General features: G+C 45.7%; 2 protein-coding genes across 2 annotated transcripts in view; one reads left to right on the top strand and one right to left on the bottom strand.

Moving 5' to 3' along the window:
- The window catches only part of LOC119365820, a 2,937-nt gene extending 808 nt beyond the window's left edge, over positions 1-2,129 (top strand). Inside the window, exons 4-8 of the mRNA XM_037631473.1 lie at positions 23-92; positions 318-471; positions 977-1,228; positions 1,299-1,602; positions 1,695-2,129. Coding sequence (XP_037487370.1) covers positions 23-92; positions 318-471; positions 977-1,228; positions 1,299-1,602; positions 1,695-1,796 — 882 coding nt within the window. The 3' untranslated portion in view covers positions 1,797-2,129. The remainder of the gene's footprint in view (positions 1-22; positions 93-317; positions 472-976; positions 1,229-1,298; positions 1,603-1,694) is intronic.
- Positions 2,130-8,925: 6,796 nt separating this feature from the next.
- Positions 8,926-11,473, bottom strand: LOC119365821 (beta-1,2-xylosyltransferease XAX1-like). Its single transcript, XM_037631475.1, has 3 exons — positions 11,021-11,473; positions 10,661-10,930; positions 8,926-10,387 (listed from the first exon to the last, which is right to left on the bottom strand). Exons 1-3 carry the CDS (start codon positions 11,217-11,219, stop codon positions 9,174-9,176), a joined length of 1,683 nt encoding a protein of 560 aa, XP_037487372.1. The 5' UTR covers positions 11,220-11,473; the 3' UTR covers positions 8,926-9,173.
- Between the last annotated feature and the right edge of the window lie 6,998 nt (positions 11,474-18,471).

An 18,471-nucleotide genomic window follows, 5' to 3' on the forward strand; every position in this document is an offset into this window, starting at 1 on the left:
CACCTGTTCTGTACAATTGCAGCAAAGTGAGAAACAAATATTCGATAGATGCATGAGAAATAAAGCCAGAGACTTTCGTGATAAAAGCTATGGTACTCTTATTCAGCCCTATGAGTTTACTTGTTCTCAAAATGGAGTACTTGGAGAAAAACATGGTTTTATACATTATTCAAATAAAGCAATAGCTTTTGCTGGGAATCCGGAAGAAGGATTTGTTTCAACAGAAGTGCAGAAACTAGCAGCTACTTTCTTAGTTGAGAATGAATTGCCCTTTAATCAGCTAGACTGAATTGGGCTGAACCCAAGAATTGATATAGGGATTGTTAAGACCCATGGTGTCGCCTATAATAGGGAGATTGGAAGAACTGTGACAGCTTATGCTCACATCCCCCAAAGTGTAGACTCCTGGTTAAATTCATTAAGTATTCAAGGTTCCGTTGACGTTCCCACAATTTTAAAAGATAGTATTAGGTATGGAAACCCTCCTCCCCTCTTTATCCTCTCTGGTTTATATTTGCTTACATTGCCTCATACACTTGTATTTGCTTACACTGCCTCGTACACTTGTATTTGCTCCATACATTAGTCTAGTCTTTTAGATTGTGCAAGTTGCTATGTCTCATAAGTTTCTCCCATTATAATGTGCTTTGCCTTGTATTCATATTAGATTTGTCACATTAAATTATGCTGTTTTGTTAGTGATGAAAATTTACCTAAATTGTGCTATTTTGTTAGTGATGCAAATTTATCTCTGTTAGGAATTTGTATGTGGCACTTGAGGTTCTGCTAGTGACTTTTCATATTAGATTTGTCACATTAAATTGTGCTATGTTGTTAGTGATGAAAATTTATCTCTTGTAGGAATTTGAATTTGTATGTAGCACCTGCGGTTGTGCTAGTTGCTTCATATTAGTTCTGTCACATTAAATTCTATTATTTTGTTAGTGATGTAAATTTATCTCTTTAATCATGGTAGGGATTTGTATGAGCTACTTGAGAGGTTATGGGACAAAAACATGACAGTAGATGATGTGGGCCTTAGTGGAACTTATGGTCTCAATGGCGACATGATGCAAATTAAACCATCCCATGTTCGTGTAAGGAATCTTGATGCTAGGCGGCCTTCGCAAGGTTTGGCAGACATGATATTCCGCAATATTTTGAACCGCTGGACAAATGATGTTGAACTAAGGCACTTTCATCAATTCCTCCTTAATACAAATATATGGTATGCACTAGCCAACTAATTCTTCTAGCATTGACCATCATATGTGTTTAACTCTAATCATTTTTGGCAGCAAAGAAGATGTCCTCAATCATCCATTCCTAGGAAACTCCGGTGCTAGGGAGGGCATGTACAAGAAATTGTTTAGAAGAAATTTTACCCAACGTCAAAAAGATTGGTTGCAGAACAACATTAACACACAAGGGTGGCAAGTCCGAGTTGATCCTGCTGATCCAAATGCAGATTTTGGTTTTAGAGAGATTATGCTTTTTCAGAAACAAAATAAGTGGGCCAATGCGTTTGAGCCAAATACTTGGGGTGCCTTACACTTTGCAAAAATAGCCGTATCCCATTATCACGAACATGATCCTGTCGGGGTAAACTAACCAATCACAAATTATTATATTATTTTGATTTGGGGCTGTATATATAAATAACTGACCCTTTTTGTGTGTTTTGTGTGTGATAGCGTCCCCAGCTTGATGCTAAGCTCAAGGATCTTCTACCTGGACTACTTGCTGGAGTATATGGTGCAACGTTTAATCGGGACTTTTTAAAAGGTCCCGGATGATCTACCTGGCCTTCCTTCGCTTAACTGGAGTGTGTGGTGCCAAACCACTTTCAAGGTCTCGGCTAGTTGACTACTCCCTCCATCCCAAAATTCTTGTCTTAGATTTGTCTAAATACGGATGTATCTAGTTGCATTTTAGTGTTTGATACATCCGTATCTAGACAAATGTAAGACAAGAATTTTGGGACGGAGGGAGTACTTATTATCTAAACTTTAGGGCTACTTATCCAACTTGTACGCATGTGAGCTTGTGAGCCACTGTGGCACTATTGACTTGGAACACATTTGTTGTTGTGTGCTTGCTTTGTTCTTTGGATTTTTTATCCTTTGTTGTATGCTTGTCAGCTTTGATCTGCTTGCTTCCTACTGTCAAAGCTTGCTCCTCCCCACGTTTCTCTTGCGCCGCCACCGCTGCACCTTCTTCCTCTAGCTCTGGTGCCAAATGCCAGGTCCTAGCCACTACACTCGTCACCCTTCTCCTTTGGTGGACGTGCGCACACACAGCTTGGATCAATCAACGCTGGCAGGGGCGTGAGCCAAGAACGGAGGGAGACACAGGTTGGTTTTCTCCAGTCCAGCATCCATTGCTTTGTGTGCCTTCTTTTTTTGTTTTTCTATTTTGCCTGGCAAACCTGCTACACAAATGCAGGGTGGCCTTTTACACTGCCCACTTCACCTCACCAGTGCACCCATGATCAGCTAGGCCATCCAGGGCGTGCTCTACAAACACACTTTGTCAACCTCCCAAAGCGTGCACACATACTGTTGACTAGGTGCTTATAACAATTGCAGCCTGACAAGTCACAAGTGACAACCCACTACATTCATTCACTATGCCATTTTACCAAATTTACCACAAGGACAAGATTAGACTGGCAAGATGAAGCCGACAGCCATGGACATGGCGATTAGCAGCTTCCTTTGGCCGAGCATCGAGCTGGGGGAAGCGCGGGCACAGCGCCTGAATACACAGACACACACTGTGAAAATTCAGACGCAATGTCAGTTTTAAGGTACATGCAAGATGTGTAGTGAAGGGCTGCGGATTTCGATGGGTTTCATGCTGTATGTAAATTCATTAAAGTTTCAAGTACTAAAACTTAATAGAAACGGTGATAAATTTACCAAGTTTCAAAACTAAGACGTAAACCCTAAGCCCTAAAGCCCTAAGCCCAGAACCCTAAAAGCATATGAAATTTGGCAAAACATGATGAAACTTGGTAAAACTAATGTTATGGTTATCAAGTTTCAATATTTGAAACGAAGTTTTTTCTTAAAAAAAACTTGTCAGAATGTATTCTTGTTCGGAAGGTCTCGTCGCCACGAACACACATATGCAACCAAAATTTAATTTGGATTTTTGGTTCAAAAGATATAGTAAACTGAAATTAGAAGATGAAATGAAAAGGACATGAGAGGTGGGATGGATGCACATGCAACTCTCTGACACAAGTATACAGACAAAGAAGATAAGTATGCATGCATGGGGATCTCCAACCAAATAAATGGCTGAGACATGCACAAAAATCTTTTTCTCTGGAGCAATGCTAGACTTACGAAAATGTACGTAATAACCAACGTGGAGCATCAGTATTGGTGTTTAGGGGTGGCAGGGGCCCACCCACTTGAAAATTAGGGGGGTGATGTTTGGTTTAGTTGGAAGGTTTCGTAAACTTACGTATGCTTTTCGTAGGTATTAGGATTTTCGTTTTGTTTTTTTTTGATACTAAGGGCTCGTTTGGTTTTCTCCGGCACCCTTTGACACCAGTGCACCCACGATGAGCTATCCAGGGCGTGCTCTACAGCATGCTTTGTCAACCTCAGCAGACCATGTCATGGGCTGCTACACAACTTGCAGCTCCAAGCCTACACACATACTGCTGATTAGGTGCGTATAACAATTGCACCTGACAACCCACAACACACATACACTGTGCCATTTTACCAAGTTTACTACAAGGACAAGATGGAACAGACAACCACGCACACGGCGATTATCAGCTTCCTTTTGCCGAGCTTCGAGCTGAGCGCGGGCACAACGCCTGAATACACAGACACACACTTTGTGAAAATTCAGACGCAATGTCAGTTTCATGATACATGCAAATGCGAGAGTGAGATATTGTACCTGCGGGTGAAGGGCTGGGGATTTCCACCGGTTCTGAAGGTGAAGGGCTGCGGATTTCGATGGGTTCCATGCTGTATGTAATGTAGCAGCTGTACGACCTCACATGACCAGTCGTGCTGTTAGCGCTCGCCAGATTCGAAAGTCCACTCTGCAGACAATCGGCGCACTCATCTGGTGCCAAGTCCCTCGAGCACTGCATCAGCCCATACGTCTCCAGCGAGGCGCCATACGAGTCCGTATACGGCAGGCTGCCGTTGGCGAACCTCATCGACGCGCCGGAGGCCTCAGGAAGGAGCCGGCTCATCAGCTTCCACCGCGTCTCGTTCATGGCGACTATGTCACGGATGGACAAGTCAGACTTGCCGTCGGCAAACTCAGACCAAAAGGACCCGCCGGCGCCGGGCACGGAGAAGGAAGAGTCGCTGGAGTATCGTAGGACGCAGGCGTCGTACATGGCCCCAGCGTCCCATGTGTAGGGGCACTGTTCGCTCGGAAAAGATTGCGCCGCCGCCAAACAGCTCTCGCACATGGTCCAGTTATAGTTGGCGTAGCACATGACATGACCGAATACCTTGTCCGGCGGGTCGCCGTAGCTGCCGTTTGTTGGCCGCTGTAAGCCGCGGCGACAAGCGGGCGCAGCGTGCGGGCGCGCGCTGGCCGCGTCGGGTGCGTCATTCCCGTAGCTAGCATGTGCGTGTGTTGGTCGTGGCCGTGGTGAGTGGAGTCTCCGAGCCGGCCGAGTCTCTGTGCGGCAGTTCCTGCATGTGTGGTGCGTGGGAGCTGCGTCTCCGCAGGCTACAAAGCCGGCCATTTCCAGGTTGTTAGCAGCGTGCATGTAGCTAGGGATTAGCTAGGTAGTTAGTGCATGGGTTAGTGGCCGATCTGGCGTGCGTGCCTCTGGGTATTAAAGTGGCCACGGTGCTGGTGTGTAGGTGCGCCAGAGAAGAGAGATGTAGCCTCTCAGTGTATGTGTGCTCGCCGTGAGGGTGTGTGTGTTGAGTTCGAGCTCAAGAAAAGCGTTCGTGCGCTGGCAAACCCTCCCCGTGTCCTTCTTCTTCCTGTTGTCTTCGTCCTCCTCGTGTTGTTCGAGCGCAGCAGCGAGGGAGAGCGTGTGTGGGCTAGCGAGGGAGAAGGCCACGGTAACAACACCGTTGAGGAAGCCGCCGTTGCCGCCGGCGCCGGCGAAGAGGTATTCGACGAGCGAGCCGACATTTGTCAGAAGCTGCTCTGTGCTGCCAGGCCTGGTTGTGTTATCTACGATTACGCAGTCACTGATAATGGGTGGCTGCAGTTGCTGGTCAGCTATTGCACCGGCGAGCGAAACGATGGCCGTGAGGAACAAGGTTTGGAGGATGCGCTGAATTGCCGCCATGGGAATGGAACCGTCTTTCATGCGTTGGCAGAGGAGAAGAATTTATATACGAAGGCGCAGCGAGCCGCTCCAGCTAACAACAACAACGGCAATGTACAAAGAAAACAAAACTCCAATACACCTTGAACACCTTTGGTTCAACATTGGCGTGAACAAGAACAGCAATGAGTAGACGAAATCGACAATGACAAGGAGAGACAAGGCGGAGGAGTCTCCAATTCCCGTCTAGCAGCTGGCGAGAGATTTAAAAACGTCAAGATAATGACATAAGAGGAGTAATTGGGTCAGCTCCAAGATTTGTAGGACAAATCAGCGGACAAAACAATGGTGAATGATGAAGGTTCAACAAGTCACTGGAAATAAATCGATACATAAGGTTCCAGATATTTGTGCATACTTGGTTCATTAGTGGGCCGGGGTGTTGGAGTCCTACGTGGCTGGTGTTCGGACTCCCGCAAAGTCCCCAAGACTATCTTTCAATTTGCAGGAAAAAACATGTCTAGACCAGTCGGCAGACTGATACAGGCCGCGTTGGATGGCAAAACACATCCTCCAAACGTATGCGGGGAGTTTGAGAGTCAATGTTGGAGATGCCCTTACCATGGTGTGACACTCAGCAAAGAGTTTGCGGAGTATTTTTTTTTTTTCATTCGCTCTTCGCTGAGTACTCGGCATTGAAGTTCTTTTTTTAGTGTTCAGTCGCTTCAGTGCAGGACGAGGCGGGTACGATGCTCTATCAGCCATGCCTCTAATCTAATCAATGGACCTGTTTCGGTCTTGTGGGTTCATCACGGGTCTATCTATCGTTTACTGCAAGAAAATCATCTGTCTTGCGTCAAAAAAAAAGAGAGAGAATCATCTGCCTCGCCTTTATGATCGACGAGGTGGGCTAGCCCAATACAGTGTGTTAGCGAGCGGTTTTGGCAAACTGGTTTGTGCAAACCTTCCCTCGTTTTGGCTGGTTTTAGAAATTCATGCGGTTTTTTTTGCTTTTCATGTTTCTGTGTTTTTCTTTACAGTTTTCATCGGTTTTTCTTTAGATTTTTTGGTTTTCTTTCTTTTCAATTTCAACTTTTTATTTTTTTAATACATTGCAATTTTAAATATTTTTTGTATAGTTTTTGAACACGCTAAACATTTTATGAAGACTATTTTTTCCAATACACGATGCACATTTTCCTAAATGCATGCTAGAAAAATCCAAATATACCTTGAAATATCTTTTACTACAAGTTGAACATTTTCTGAACAATGAGAAATATTTTTCACATACAATAAAACTTAATAATTTTTCGAGTACATGTTGACCATTTTTTAATCCATGTTAAACATTAGTTAAGTGTTTGAACATTTTTTCCAATGGTACAAAACATTTTTCTAAATTACACGTACATTTTTTCATTGTATAAACATTTTTTTAAATTTTCACAAATATATTTGTTGAAACGTATGAATATTTTGAATGTCACGAAGATTTTTTAAAAATTGTATGGATAATGTTTTTACACTGCATGAACACTTTTAGAAAATAATTTATTTTTTTAATATGTATTTAGGATATTTTTTAAAATATAATCAAAATTTTAAATAGTAAACAAAAACAAACAAAGAAACACGAAAACGAAGCTAACAAGTGTTATAGCTACTGGGTCGTCCCAGTAAAGTGATCTTTGAGGCCATGTGGACGGCCGTCTCACACGCCGCTTAGCGAGAATTCACAGGTAAGCGTTTAGAGGTTTTAAGATGTTTGCCTAAAAAAACAGCTTTAAGATGTACCCCTAACAGTTTTGTACCATTGAAAAAACTCTCAAAAGAAGATGTACCCCTAAAAAAGCAGTTTTAACATGTTAACAAAACATTCCTTCCTGGTTTTTTCTTTCTTTATCTATTTCCTCTTTCTACCCTAGTTTTTCTGGTTTTCTTTTTGGTTTTTCAGTTTGTTTTTCTTATTTATTTTCTTTTTCATCCAGTTTTTATTTGTAATTTTCCTTCAGCCTTCCTTACATTTTCCTTTTTACTCTGTTAATTCTTTATTTATGAATATTTCCAATTCATGGACATTTTCAAAATTCATGAGCAAATTCGTGTCATTTTCAAATTTTTACGCATTTTCCAAATCCACCAAAAAAATGAAATCCATAAACGTTCATGAACATTTTCCGAATTCGTGGAGATTTTTACATGCATGAGACCTTTTAAATTTCCCAACATTTTTTACATTCATGAAACTTTTTCGAATTGATGAACATTTTTACTAATTCATGACATATTTTAAATTTTCCAAAAAAATTAAATTCATGAATCATTTTCAAATTCATGAACATTTTTTAATCAACAAACATTTTTTGGGTTTATGAACTTTTGTGAATTTTTGAAAAATATTAGAATAAAACTGCCTGAAATACAAAAAGAAATGAAAAACTTGCTCGTAGCTGGGACACACACACCACACTCTCATGATCGTACCTATCTTCTTTAGTTGGTAAGCGAGCGGCAGTGTTGGTGTTCCTTTTTCGGTTCTGTGGTGGTTCCATCAGTACTATTATTAAAGAGGAGTCCGCGGTTGTTCGTTTCATTACTCCGCATCCCGTCACATTGATTTTATTTTTTTCATGTCAAGCCTAATTCCCATTGATTTTTCTCTCCTCCCACTTTTTTCTTTTGTTAGTTGGGCGCCTCTTTCTTACCTCTCCCCCACACGAGCGAGCAAACCCTCCCACTATGGCGTATACCTAGATGGCCGCTGCCTCCTTCTCACCTCTGTGCCCACTCTCCACCCGCTCCGCCTCGCCTGCACCCTCCACCTTATTTTTTCCTTCGATTTGCTTCATCTCCATGAATTGGAACAAGTTCCACGACGCCGATGCCTTCATCTCTCTCTGATAGCCCCGAGGTGCGTCTCCACGAACGATCTCTGTCTGCCTATACTCTAAGGAGTAATTTAATTATTCACTCCACTCCGGTGCCTGCTGCTAAGGAAGAAAAAAAAAACTTTCCTACATGTTGTTTTCTCCGGACCACCAAAGAACATGGCGTAGCTCAATAGATGGACGCGGTGTGACTAGGAAGAAAATAACAATGAACTGCTCAATAAAATGGCAAGTGAAATGAAGAACAAAGAACATACATTCTTCGTGCGTGCAGGTGCGCTGTCCAAAATGAGTGTTACAAAACTAACTAACCTGTGCTGTTTTGTTCATGTGAATCTCTTGTTCCGCATTTCTTGTTGTCGCGTTTGCCTGCGTGTCTGCGTGCGTGTGCCTACCAAGTACCAACCTGGGCTGGGGATGGAGACGATGGTGCCGTTGCTACGCTTGCAGCTTGTGGAAGCCGCCGAGAGTTGTCGGAGCGAAAGCGATTCGACCCATGAAGTGGGCTCTCCCCCAAATTAAGATGGCACAAGGTGGATGGTCTGACTGTCTGTGCCAAACCCGCGTAATCACTCGCAGGCACCAGGTTTAGCAAACAAAAACAGAATCATTCTTGTGCGCTGTGAAATGATTTCCTGCTCGGTGGAAACTAAAGGTTCATACTGGGTTGGCTGTATCATTTTTTTAAATCGACGAAACTAAAGGTTCATACTGAAATCACAGCGAGCCGGAGTGGCCTATTTTGAACTGCAGGTGAAATGAAGAACAAATAATGAACATTCCTCTTGCGTGCAACTGCACTATCCAACCAAAATGAGTAAATACAAAACCAACCAACAAACCAATTCGAAGCCTCCTATGTTCATCAGACAATGACCCTTTCCAGTATTACAATGTTTCTCGCCGCCGTGTTTGCCTGTGTATGTTTATGTGATTGTGACCGTGAGTGGTATACCTTCCATTACCAACCTGCGATGACAACGGAGACGCCGGCGCCGGCGCCGCGGCTACTCCTGCAGCTTGTCGATGGCCTGGAGCAGGAAGGGCCGGAACCTGGTGAGGTTCACCTTCACGTCCTGCTTCATGATGGTCTCGGCGAGCGCCTGCCACCCCTGCTTGTGCAGCGCCTTGGGGTCGCTGAACACCAGGTGCTCCCGAGGGTACTTGTCCTTGAGGCTCGTCTCCTCCTCGTCCACGTAGTACTCCACGTACCGGAGCTGCATCTCCCGCGCCGGCTGCCCGTAGAAGTTGGTCGCCATCCAGTCCATGTTCCCCCACGGCACGATCTGCACCACCACCGCCTGCGTCGGCAGGAAGATCTGGTTCGTCAGCCCGGCCCCGTGCACCGCCAGCAGCACGTCCGCGGAGTTCACCAGCGGCGCGAACGCCGGCACGTCCGCCCCCGCCTCCGCCACCGTCACGTTGAACCCCAGCTCCGTCGCGGCGGCGGCCACCTCCTCCAGGTTCAGCAGCTTCCGCGTGCCCCCGCGGGAGATGATCAGCATCTGCGGCCGCATCCCGGGCACCTCCCCGAGCGCCGAGGGGCGGTCGCGGCGGAGCGCGTAGGCGGAGCGGATGAAGCGGTTGTAGTCCACCATGGTGTAGTTGCGCGGGTTGCGGGTCGGGTGCGGCGAGATGATGAGGTCCCGGTCGCGGTACAGGCCCAGGAACCCCGCCGCGAAGCAGTGCACGCCGGCGTCCGCGTCGAAGTTGATGGGGTCGTAGTTGGAGAGCTTGCGCAGCACCGGCGTGTACTTCTGCACCCACCACGGCTTGTAGTTGGTGATGAGCAGCTGCACCTCGCCCTTGAGGTGCGACGCCGTCAGGAACAGCGGGATCAGCGCGTCCGTGTTGTCGTGGAAGAAGTTGTCCGTGTACCCGGCCACGGAGAACACCACCGCGGGGACAAGGTGCCGCTTCGTGCACTGCGGCGCGGCCGCCGCCGAGGGGACGGACTTGACGGTCACCTCCACCACGGCGGGGAGGAGGAAGTCGTCCTTGCGGGCGTACGGCCGGAGCCGCTTCTCGCCGTTCTCGTCGAAGCCGCCGGCGCCCGACGGGTTCACCAGGTACATGGTCTTCTGCTTGGGGCTGATCCGGATGTCGCCGGACAGCTCGCACACCGACGGACGCGCGTAGGGGAACCCCTCGTCCACCCCGTTCTCGTCGCAGCTCATCTTTGCTAATGCCGCACCCTCCCCGCCGGCGCCGCCCTCCGCGGCTGAATCCATTCATTCACCAAGAAACAGAGTCGCGTTAGAATTGAATTTAGAGCGCGCGGGCAGATCTCGGACATTTCCAACTAATCTGAAGCAAATTAACTGCGTCGACATGAGGTGGGCGACAAATGTTTGCCCAGATCGCAGAGTACAGAGCATTAATGTGTGCAAGAAGTGGCCTGCTGACCTGACCTGGGAGTGATGCCAGTTTTGCTCTGCTTTCCAGTTAAGGTGCGACGAAAAAGGAGGTGAGAAAGGGGCGAGAGATTCCTTACATGGCTTTGGCACGGAGGTCGTCGCCGCCTCCGCCGCCTTCTCGGCTTCGTCCTCCTTTCTCGAGAGCACCTCCGGCACGCCGGGTTCTTGAGAGCCGGCCGACGCCGGGCCCTCCTCTGGGAAATCGACGGGATCCACGGCGTTGCCGTTCTCGCGGCCGATGAATGTGGTGTCTTCGGCCGGGATGGCATCCGTCGTCTCCGGGACGGACGACGACGACGACGCCGGCGGGGCGTTCTGGAGCAGGCCGGACGTGTTGGCTGTGCTAGCTGAGCGCGGATTCAATTCAACAGCAGTAACGATTAGATCAGGGAGGGATTAATGGAATGCAGTGAGTGAGTAGTGAGTGGAGCACGTACCGAAGACGGGGGAGTAGATGGCGAAGAGCTTGGCGAGGGAGACGTAGGTGAGGAGCGCGAGGCAGCAGCCGGCGAGGAGGCCAGCGCCGAGCTTCTTGGGCTCGATCTTGGAGGCGAAGCCCCGGAGGCGCGTGGGCGGCCTCCTGTCGCCGGCGCCGCCCGGCAGCTTGGACGGCCGCGAGTACGCCGTCGAGTTCATCTCGGCCTGCCTAGCTCCTCCTCCGCGGGACGCGTCGCGTCGGGGATCTACCGGCGCATAAACAGCGGGGCACACGCGCGAGCGCAGAGGAAGAAAGAAAGGAGACAGCGAGGGAGGAGAGGGGTGGCCTGGACTCCGTGAGAGAGAAGATGAGGAGGGATCAGTGGAGGAAAAGGCGGAAGCTTTTGGTGGCGCGGTCGTTGGTGGCGTCGGATTTGAGCTGGGTGGGGTGGGGTGGGTGTGGCTGAGTTCGGCGTTCGCTGCGTGAAAGAGAAAGGGGATCTGCTCGGGGCGTTGCGAGAGAGGCACGCTTGCGGCAGGGAGACGAAGGTGACTTGGGAGGGAGAGGGACGTGCGCACGCGTGCGCGCTACTCAAGAGTGAGCGTGTTTTTTTTTTAGAGATTTCTTAGGCCAAACAGTGAGTGCATGTGCTCATTACTTTCTTCACTCGTACTACTACTGTCGTACTCCCTCCGTTCGGAATTACTTGTGAAATGGATGTATCTAAAACTAAAATACATTTAGATATATCCATTTCTACGACAAATAATTCCGAACGGAGGGAGTACTACAGTCATACTAATCAGCTCATAAAAAGCTGAGTAGTTTAAAACTAAAACCATGATAAGTATTTTGAAACAAAAGAAGTAATATAGTATATGTTATTATACATGTGTATTATTCAAAAATAATAAGTGCATTTATTTATTTATTTATCCTATATAGGACAAATTTTATCTACCACATATGGTAGTTTTGTATGTTGTATGTAGTATCTATCAAATAAAAGAGTATGTAAGCATATTATGTAATACTCCCGTCGTTTCTATTTACTCTGCATATTAGAGTTGACTGAAGTCAAACTTCATAAAATTTTGACCAAGTTTATAGAAAACAATATAAATGTTTATCATAACAAATTTATATGATGTGAAAATTCATTCAATAATAAATCCAACGGTATTGATTTGTTGTTGTATATGTTCATATTTTTGTTTATAGACTTTATCAAAGTTTACAAAGCTTGAGTTTGACCAAAACTAATACGCGGGCTAAATAAAAATGGTAGTATATATACTACTTTTTAGATAGTAAGTATCATATTTTAAGTATGTTTTTTTTACATACAAATATATACGCATTTCACAAATAAAAAAAACATGAGCCAACTTGCAATTTTTTCGTGTAACTCACTTTGAAGTATCTTATATATAGTTTATCAACATACCTACAATGATAAAGTAGTACTCCCTCCATCTTAAAATAAATGACTCAAGTTTATACTAACTTTAGACTATAGTACAAAGTTAGTGCAAATTTGAGTCACTTATTATGAGAAGGAGGGAGTATATATATAATATCACATGATAGTATATGAGACATATGGGGTAACTACTCCTGGATGGTATGATATATAAGGGTGGAATATTACTCAGCATTGCAGTTAATTTCAACATTTAACGTATCACATAAATTATATATATGCCCATATTTATTTGACGATTATCGTGTTTGCATTTTAAATTATGGAGTTTACCTACAAACGAAAAAAATTCTAGAGTTTCCATAACGTGTCGACCACATTGTGAATGCGTGATAGTGTGCGAGGACAAAACAAAAGCGATGTCATGCGTTCACATGTGGGCGACTTCTCAATGGTCAATGAGCCATTGGATCTCTTGCTCGGTGGGCTGTGCATCTACCATGTTCTTCCGTTGGCAATGTTTACCTTGGAAGCAAGGATAGCATCAGGATTCATTAAGTACTACTTACATTGGTCCTTCAAATTCATGGGACGGTGAGGTAAGGGTTTCTTGTTATGTGGCTAGATTTAGTGTTGGGTGCTTTAGATCTATGTAAGGGTTCAACGATAATAATTATAGCGTTAGGGTGAAAGTGCAACTAATCATCAGGTGGTTTTGGTAATTCATAACAACATATGGCTCATTGAACTAATAGCCATTCAAGTTAAATGTTTCAAAAAGTTCAATGATTGGTATTGCACGGACTAAAGATGTGAACCCCTCAAAATGCTAAGGACAAAGATTGGCAAAGGCTCAAGACTCTTCATTTTCATTTTAGTAATCCAAGATCACATTGAGTCCAGAGGAAAGCTAATACTATTAAAAGGGGATGAAGTGTTGCTTAATGCCTTGCTTGCTCAAAATGCTTAGTGATATTGCTCCAAAACCCTTAACCACTTTCTCATTTCCACATATGTCCAAAACCTAAAGTCACCCCCCCCCCCGATTTGATCTATCCGGTGCCACCGAGTTCACTTGACATAGCCATAGCCAAAAACCCTAATCAATTCGGTCACACCGATACGGCTCTCAATCCCACCGAGATGGCTTTGCAAACTCTCTATTTTCCTTCGTAACATTTCGGTCTCACCGAAATGAGCGATTGGGCCCACCGAGTTCGCATTGCAAACTCTCTGTTTCCTTTTCGTAACATTTCGGTCTCACCGAAATGAGCGACCGGTCCCATCGAGTTTGCTTGATCAACTCTCTATTTGATCAATTGCTGAAATAGGTCTCACCGAGTTCATGTGATCGGTCTCTACGAGATGAGGTTTTGCCCTAGCCCTAGCACATCGGTCCCACTGAGTTGTTATCATCGGTCCCATCGAGATTCCTAACGTTCATATTTTGAACTGAATCGGTCTCACCGAGTTTCTCTATTCGGTCTGATCGAGTTGGGTAAAAAGTGTGTAACGGTTAGATTTTGCGTGGAGGCTATATATACCCCTCCACCCCCTTCTCCATTTGAGAGAGAGCCATCAGAACATGCCTACACTTTCACTACTCATTTTCTGAGAGAGAACCACCTACTCATGTGTTGAGACCAAGACATTCCAATCCTACCACAAGAATCTTGATCTCTAACCTTCCCCAAGTTGCTTTTCACTCAAATCATCTTTCCATCATATCCAAATCTGTGAGAGAGAGAGTTGAGTATTGAGGAGACTATCATTTGAAGCACAAGAGCAAGGAGTTCATCATCAACACACCATCTATTACCTTTTGGAGATTGGTGTCTCCTAGATTGGTTAGGTATCTCTTGGGAGCCCCCGTCAAGATTGTGGAGTTGAACCAAGGAGTTTGTAAGGGCAAGGAGATCGCCTACTTCGTAAAGATCTACCCAAGTGAGGCAAGTCCCTCGTGGGTGATGGCCATGGTGGGATAGACAATGTTGCTTCTTCGTGGACCCTTCGTGGACTCGCGCAACTGTTACCCTTCGTGGGTTGAAGTCTCCATCAACGTGGATGTACGATAGCACCACCTATCAGAACCACGCCAAAAATCTCTGTGTCTATATTGCGTTTGCCCTCTCCAAACCCTTCCCTTTACCTTCATATGCAATGTTTTACTTTTCGCTGCCACATTCTTAGAATTGCATGTGTAGGTTGATTCGTTGACTTGTGCTAAGTTGCTAAAATCTGCCAAGACTTAAAATTGGGAAAAGGCTAGATTTTTAATTGGTCAAGTTGTCTAATCACCCCCCTCTAGACATACTTTCAATCCTACAAGTGGTATTAGAGCTTTGGTGTGATTTTAAAAATTACCTTGTTTTGTTAATTAAAATTTTGCCAGGAAATTAAAATTTTTATTTTCTGGGCTCCCTTTTGATTTTTGGACCTTTTTTCTCTCTTGTTATTATGGAGTTTTCCCCAAAAAGAAAACTTTTCAAATTTGTTATTGGACTTGTTTAACCTCTCAAGAAAAATGTTTCTTTTATTAGTAGAACTAATTACATAATTAATTTGCTTGATCTTTATTTTCTTGAAAAATGGTTTTCCAAGATTATATGGCCATATTTGAACTACAACCATTTGATAAATTCACTTAAAATTTCAACAAAAATTTGGAGATGCCAGGTGATGTTTTAAAATCACTTTTATGCAAAAATATCTTTTATTCATGAAATATTTTGAGCTCTACACCCAATTTTCTTCTCTGGTCCAGTGGGCAATTTTGCACTGCAACTCATTTAAATATTTCTTTCTAGCTTCCACCAAAACTATGGGATGTTAGTAGCAGCATATGATTCAATTTTATGCAAAAACCCAGTGATGTCCTTTGAAAAATTTGAGTGAATCAACCTATTTTCCATACTGGTCCAACTTGAGGATTTGTACAACAACTACTTCTTAAGTTGCTCCTTTAACCATGAGCTTTCTCCTACTTGTAGTCCTCCATGCTAAACCCCTAAGTCCAGGAGCATGCACCCATTGGATCATTTTTGGTTCATGAAATGATGACATTCACCTCCTGTCCAGAATTGAAGTTCCGCAAAACTTGCACTGGCAAGTTTGTGCTTTTCACAAACTAACCTCACCACCCTCTCTTCCATCTAAAGAGACCCCACTCTGGAAGATTTGGCCACTCCAAGAAATGCCTAGGTGCCTGTGGCATTTCGTCAAACACCTTGAAAGCATGAACTGATTTGGCATGAGTTTTGTTTGCATTATGAACTTAGTCTCCTGACCAAACCACCTTGTCCCTTGATCTTCCCTCTATCACTAATCTAGTTCTGTTGCTTGCCAACCTCACCCGACACCCCTAGCATGCCCCGGCATTTCATCGAGCACGTTCCGTGCGTGCTCTGGGCGCGAGCAAAGCACGCGTATTGCACGTGCCGCGCCCGAGCCGACACGTCGCGCCCCTGGTTCTTGCCCGCTCTGTAGCGCCACGCCACGCGCTCTCCTTCTCACCGCAACGCGCCAAGCCGCCCTGGCAGCCTACAGCACCGCCGTCAGAGCTCTTGGCGGCACGCTGGCGTCCGTAGCGCGTCTCGGCCAGGTCGGTGCCGCCCAAGCCGCCAGCGCTTGCCACCTGCCTCCTGGAGCAGTGCGAGCTCATCCGCAAGCGTGTCCCCTAGCGCTCGTCGCCGCCACGTCGCCCAAGCTACAGAAAGACGGTCGCCGGCGACCTTATCCGTGGCCGCCGCTGAACTGCCTCGACTCGCCTATTTAAGGAAGCCCCGAGCCCGTCCCCGCACGCAGGCAACCTCAGGCCACCTCAATGGCGCTTCCCTAGCTCGCAATCGACCCGGGGAGGTTTTCTTCCCCGTCTCCGGCAACTCCTGCCGCCGCCACCGCCCCGGCTATTCCGGCACCACTAGGACCTCCCCCTCTCCACTCTCTCCACCAGAAGGTCTCTCTTTCTCCCGTGAACCCTTCCCCCTGCTCGATTTTGATCGGGAACCACCACAGCCGCAAAACCACTTTACTCCCGACGCCGCCGCCCGCCGCGAAGCTCGTCATCGATGACTCCCTCCATCCCCAACACTCCCTCGACCACCAGAAGAACCGCCCCGGTCTTGCGGATCCATCCCGAGCCTCTAGAGCCCGCGGGGAGCCGCCGTTCGCCGGCGTTGATCGCCGTTGCCTCGCCTCCGTTCGGGGCAGAGGAAGAGGAGGGAGAGATAGACTGGTCAAACCTGACCAGTGGGCCAGGCGGGCCCACTGTCAGTGTCACGCGCACCGTCCATGCTGGAGTAAGTGGAAGCGTAAATCCAAAATACGTTTTCGACGTGTACGTGTATATTCAAATCGTTTTCTTTTCTGTTTTATTTTAAAACCAGATTTTTGACTAAACTTTGACTGGCTATAACTTTTTAAATACAACTCCAAATAAATTAATTCTTTTTCCTACCTCTCTCAAATATTGTCTAGTTTATTTTAAGATTTATTTGAAAAAATTTCAAACAACTTTTTGTGCTGTTTTTGAATTTGTGTGTTAATTCAAATTTATTTAAAATAGGACTTTGGAGAGAGAGAAGAAAACTTTCAAAAGTTTTAGGATGCACCCTGCCCCTCCACAACTTGAAGGCAAGCATTCTGAACCCCGGCATAATATTTTTGGTGTGTTCGTTAACACGTTTATAACACCACCTCATTTCGGAGAACTTGTTATTTCATGTGATATGATCATATGCATGAATGCATATTAGTGATTTCCATGCTGTTGGAAATGAACACACTTGTGATGATAATCATCCTCATGTGCCTTGCATGCATGCCGGAAGGAATCCGGGAAAACCTCTGCCTTGGGTAGGCATGAGTTTGTCGCCGGTCTCCGTCGGGACGGTTATGTCCGGTATGGCATAGTGAGGTATAGTGGGCGGTGATTCTGTTGGTGGAAATATTTTTAGTATACATGTCATGCAGGGAAATTTATAAACCTCCTGAGTCGACCATAGATCGAGTCTTGTTCCAGTAACCCCCATACTTGTTTCGTACTACCACTCGTCTCTACAACAAGTAGAGTACGGTTCAGTAATTTGTTAACCCCTTTCTAACACACACCGTACAGAGGGGCCGGGATGAGGGTACCATGGCCATGGATTAAAGCCAGTCATCCGGTCAGGGGGCATGGGTGTTTTCGGTTGTAGCCGAGGGGGTAGCTTCCCCAGTTTTGCGCGCGGTATAAATTTTGTGATCCCATGCTAATCGAGGTTGTAGCCTCCCCACTTAGAGTTTTGCTTAACGAGTGTCGTGGGTGATTCCAGACACCGGTGAGTTAAGCAGATGTGTGCAAGTCAGGTGCGTTTTCATTTAAAAGACCGTAGACGGAATTAGTCCCGATGGACTAAAGGAATCCGTTACTCGTGGGTAAAGAGTACACCCTCTGTAGAGATTAAACCTATTCAAATAGCCACGTCCATGGTTAAGGACTACAGTCTGGGATGGGTCAAGTGTCGGTCTTCGAAGGAGAAAACTGTTAATCCGGAACATGGATTGTGACTTGTGACTTATGATGATTATGATTATTATTTTTATTACGGACTAACCCCTTTATATCATTTGAAATATTGACTATCCTTGGGATGGTTTTACCTCCCGGCTATTCACTATATTTATTTTCTTTATAAGCCCTTTATGTGGTGTCGCTCAGACGCCCGACTGTGGCATGTTGTTATTTATTTTCCTTATAAGCCCTTTTTGTGGTGTCGCTCAGACGCCCGACTGTGGCATGTTGTTATTTATTTTCCTTATAAGCCCTTTATGTGGTGTCGCTCAGACGCCCGACTGTGAAATGTTGTTATTTATTTTCCTTATAAGCCCTTTATGTATTGTCGCTCAGACGCCCGACTGTGGCATGTTGTTATTTATTTTCTTTATAAGCCCTTTATGTGGTGTCGCTCAGACGCCCGACTGTGGCATTTCTCTTTATTTGCTAACCTTTCGAGGCGTCGCTTCAGACACCCGGTCGGTGCATTTTTATTACTTATATGTTATTGCAT

This window comes from Triticum dicoccoides, chromosome 2B (assembly GCF_002162155.2).
Source record: "Triticum dicoccoides isolate Atlit2015 ecotype Zavitan chromosome 2B, WEW_v2.0, whole genome shotgun sequence".
Lineage (NCBI taxonomy): Eukaryota > Viridiplantae > Streptophyta > Magnoliopsida > Poales > Poaceae > Triticum > Triticum dicoccoides.

What these genes read in the sequence shown, in the direction of transcription:
- LOC119365821 (XM_037631475.1), bottom strand. Translation starts at nt 11,219, where the DNA reads ATGAACTCGACGGCGTACTCGCGGCCGTCCAAGCTGCCGGGCGGCGCC. An exon ending in CATCTACTCCCCCGTCTTCG is followed by an intron (nt 10,931 to 11,020) that starts GTACGTGCTCCA and finishes ATCCGCGCTCAG; the next exon opens with CTAGCACAGCCAACACGTCC. An exon ending in GACCTCCGTGCCAAAGCCAT is followed by an intron (nt 10,388 to 10,660) that starts GTAAGGAATCTC and finishes GAATGGATTCAG; the next exon opens with CCGCGGAGGGCGGCGCCGGC.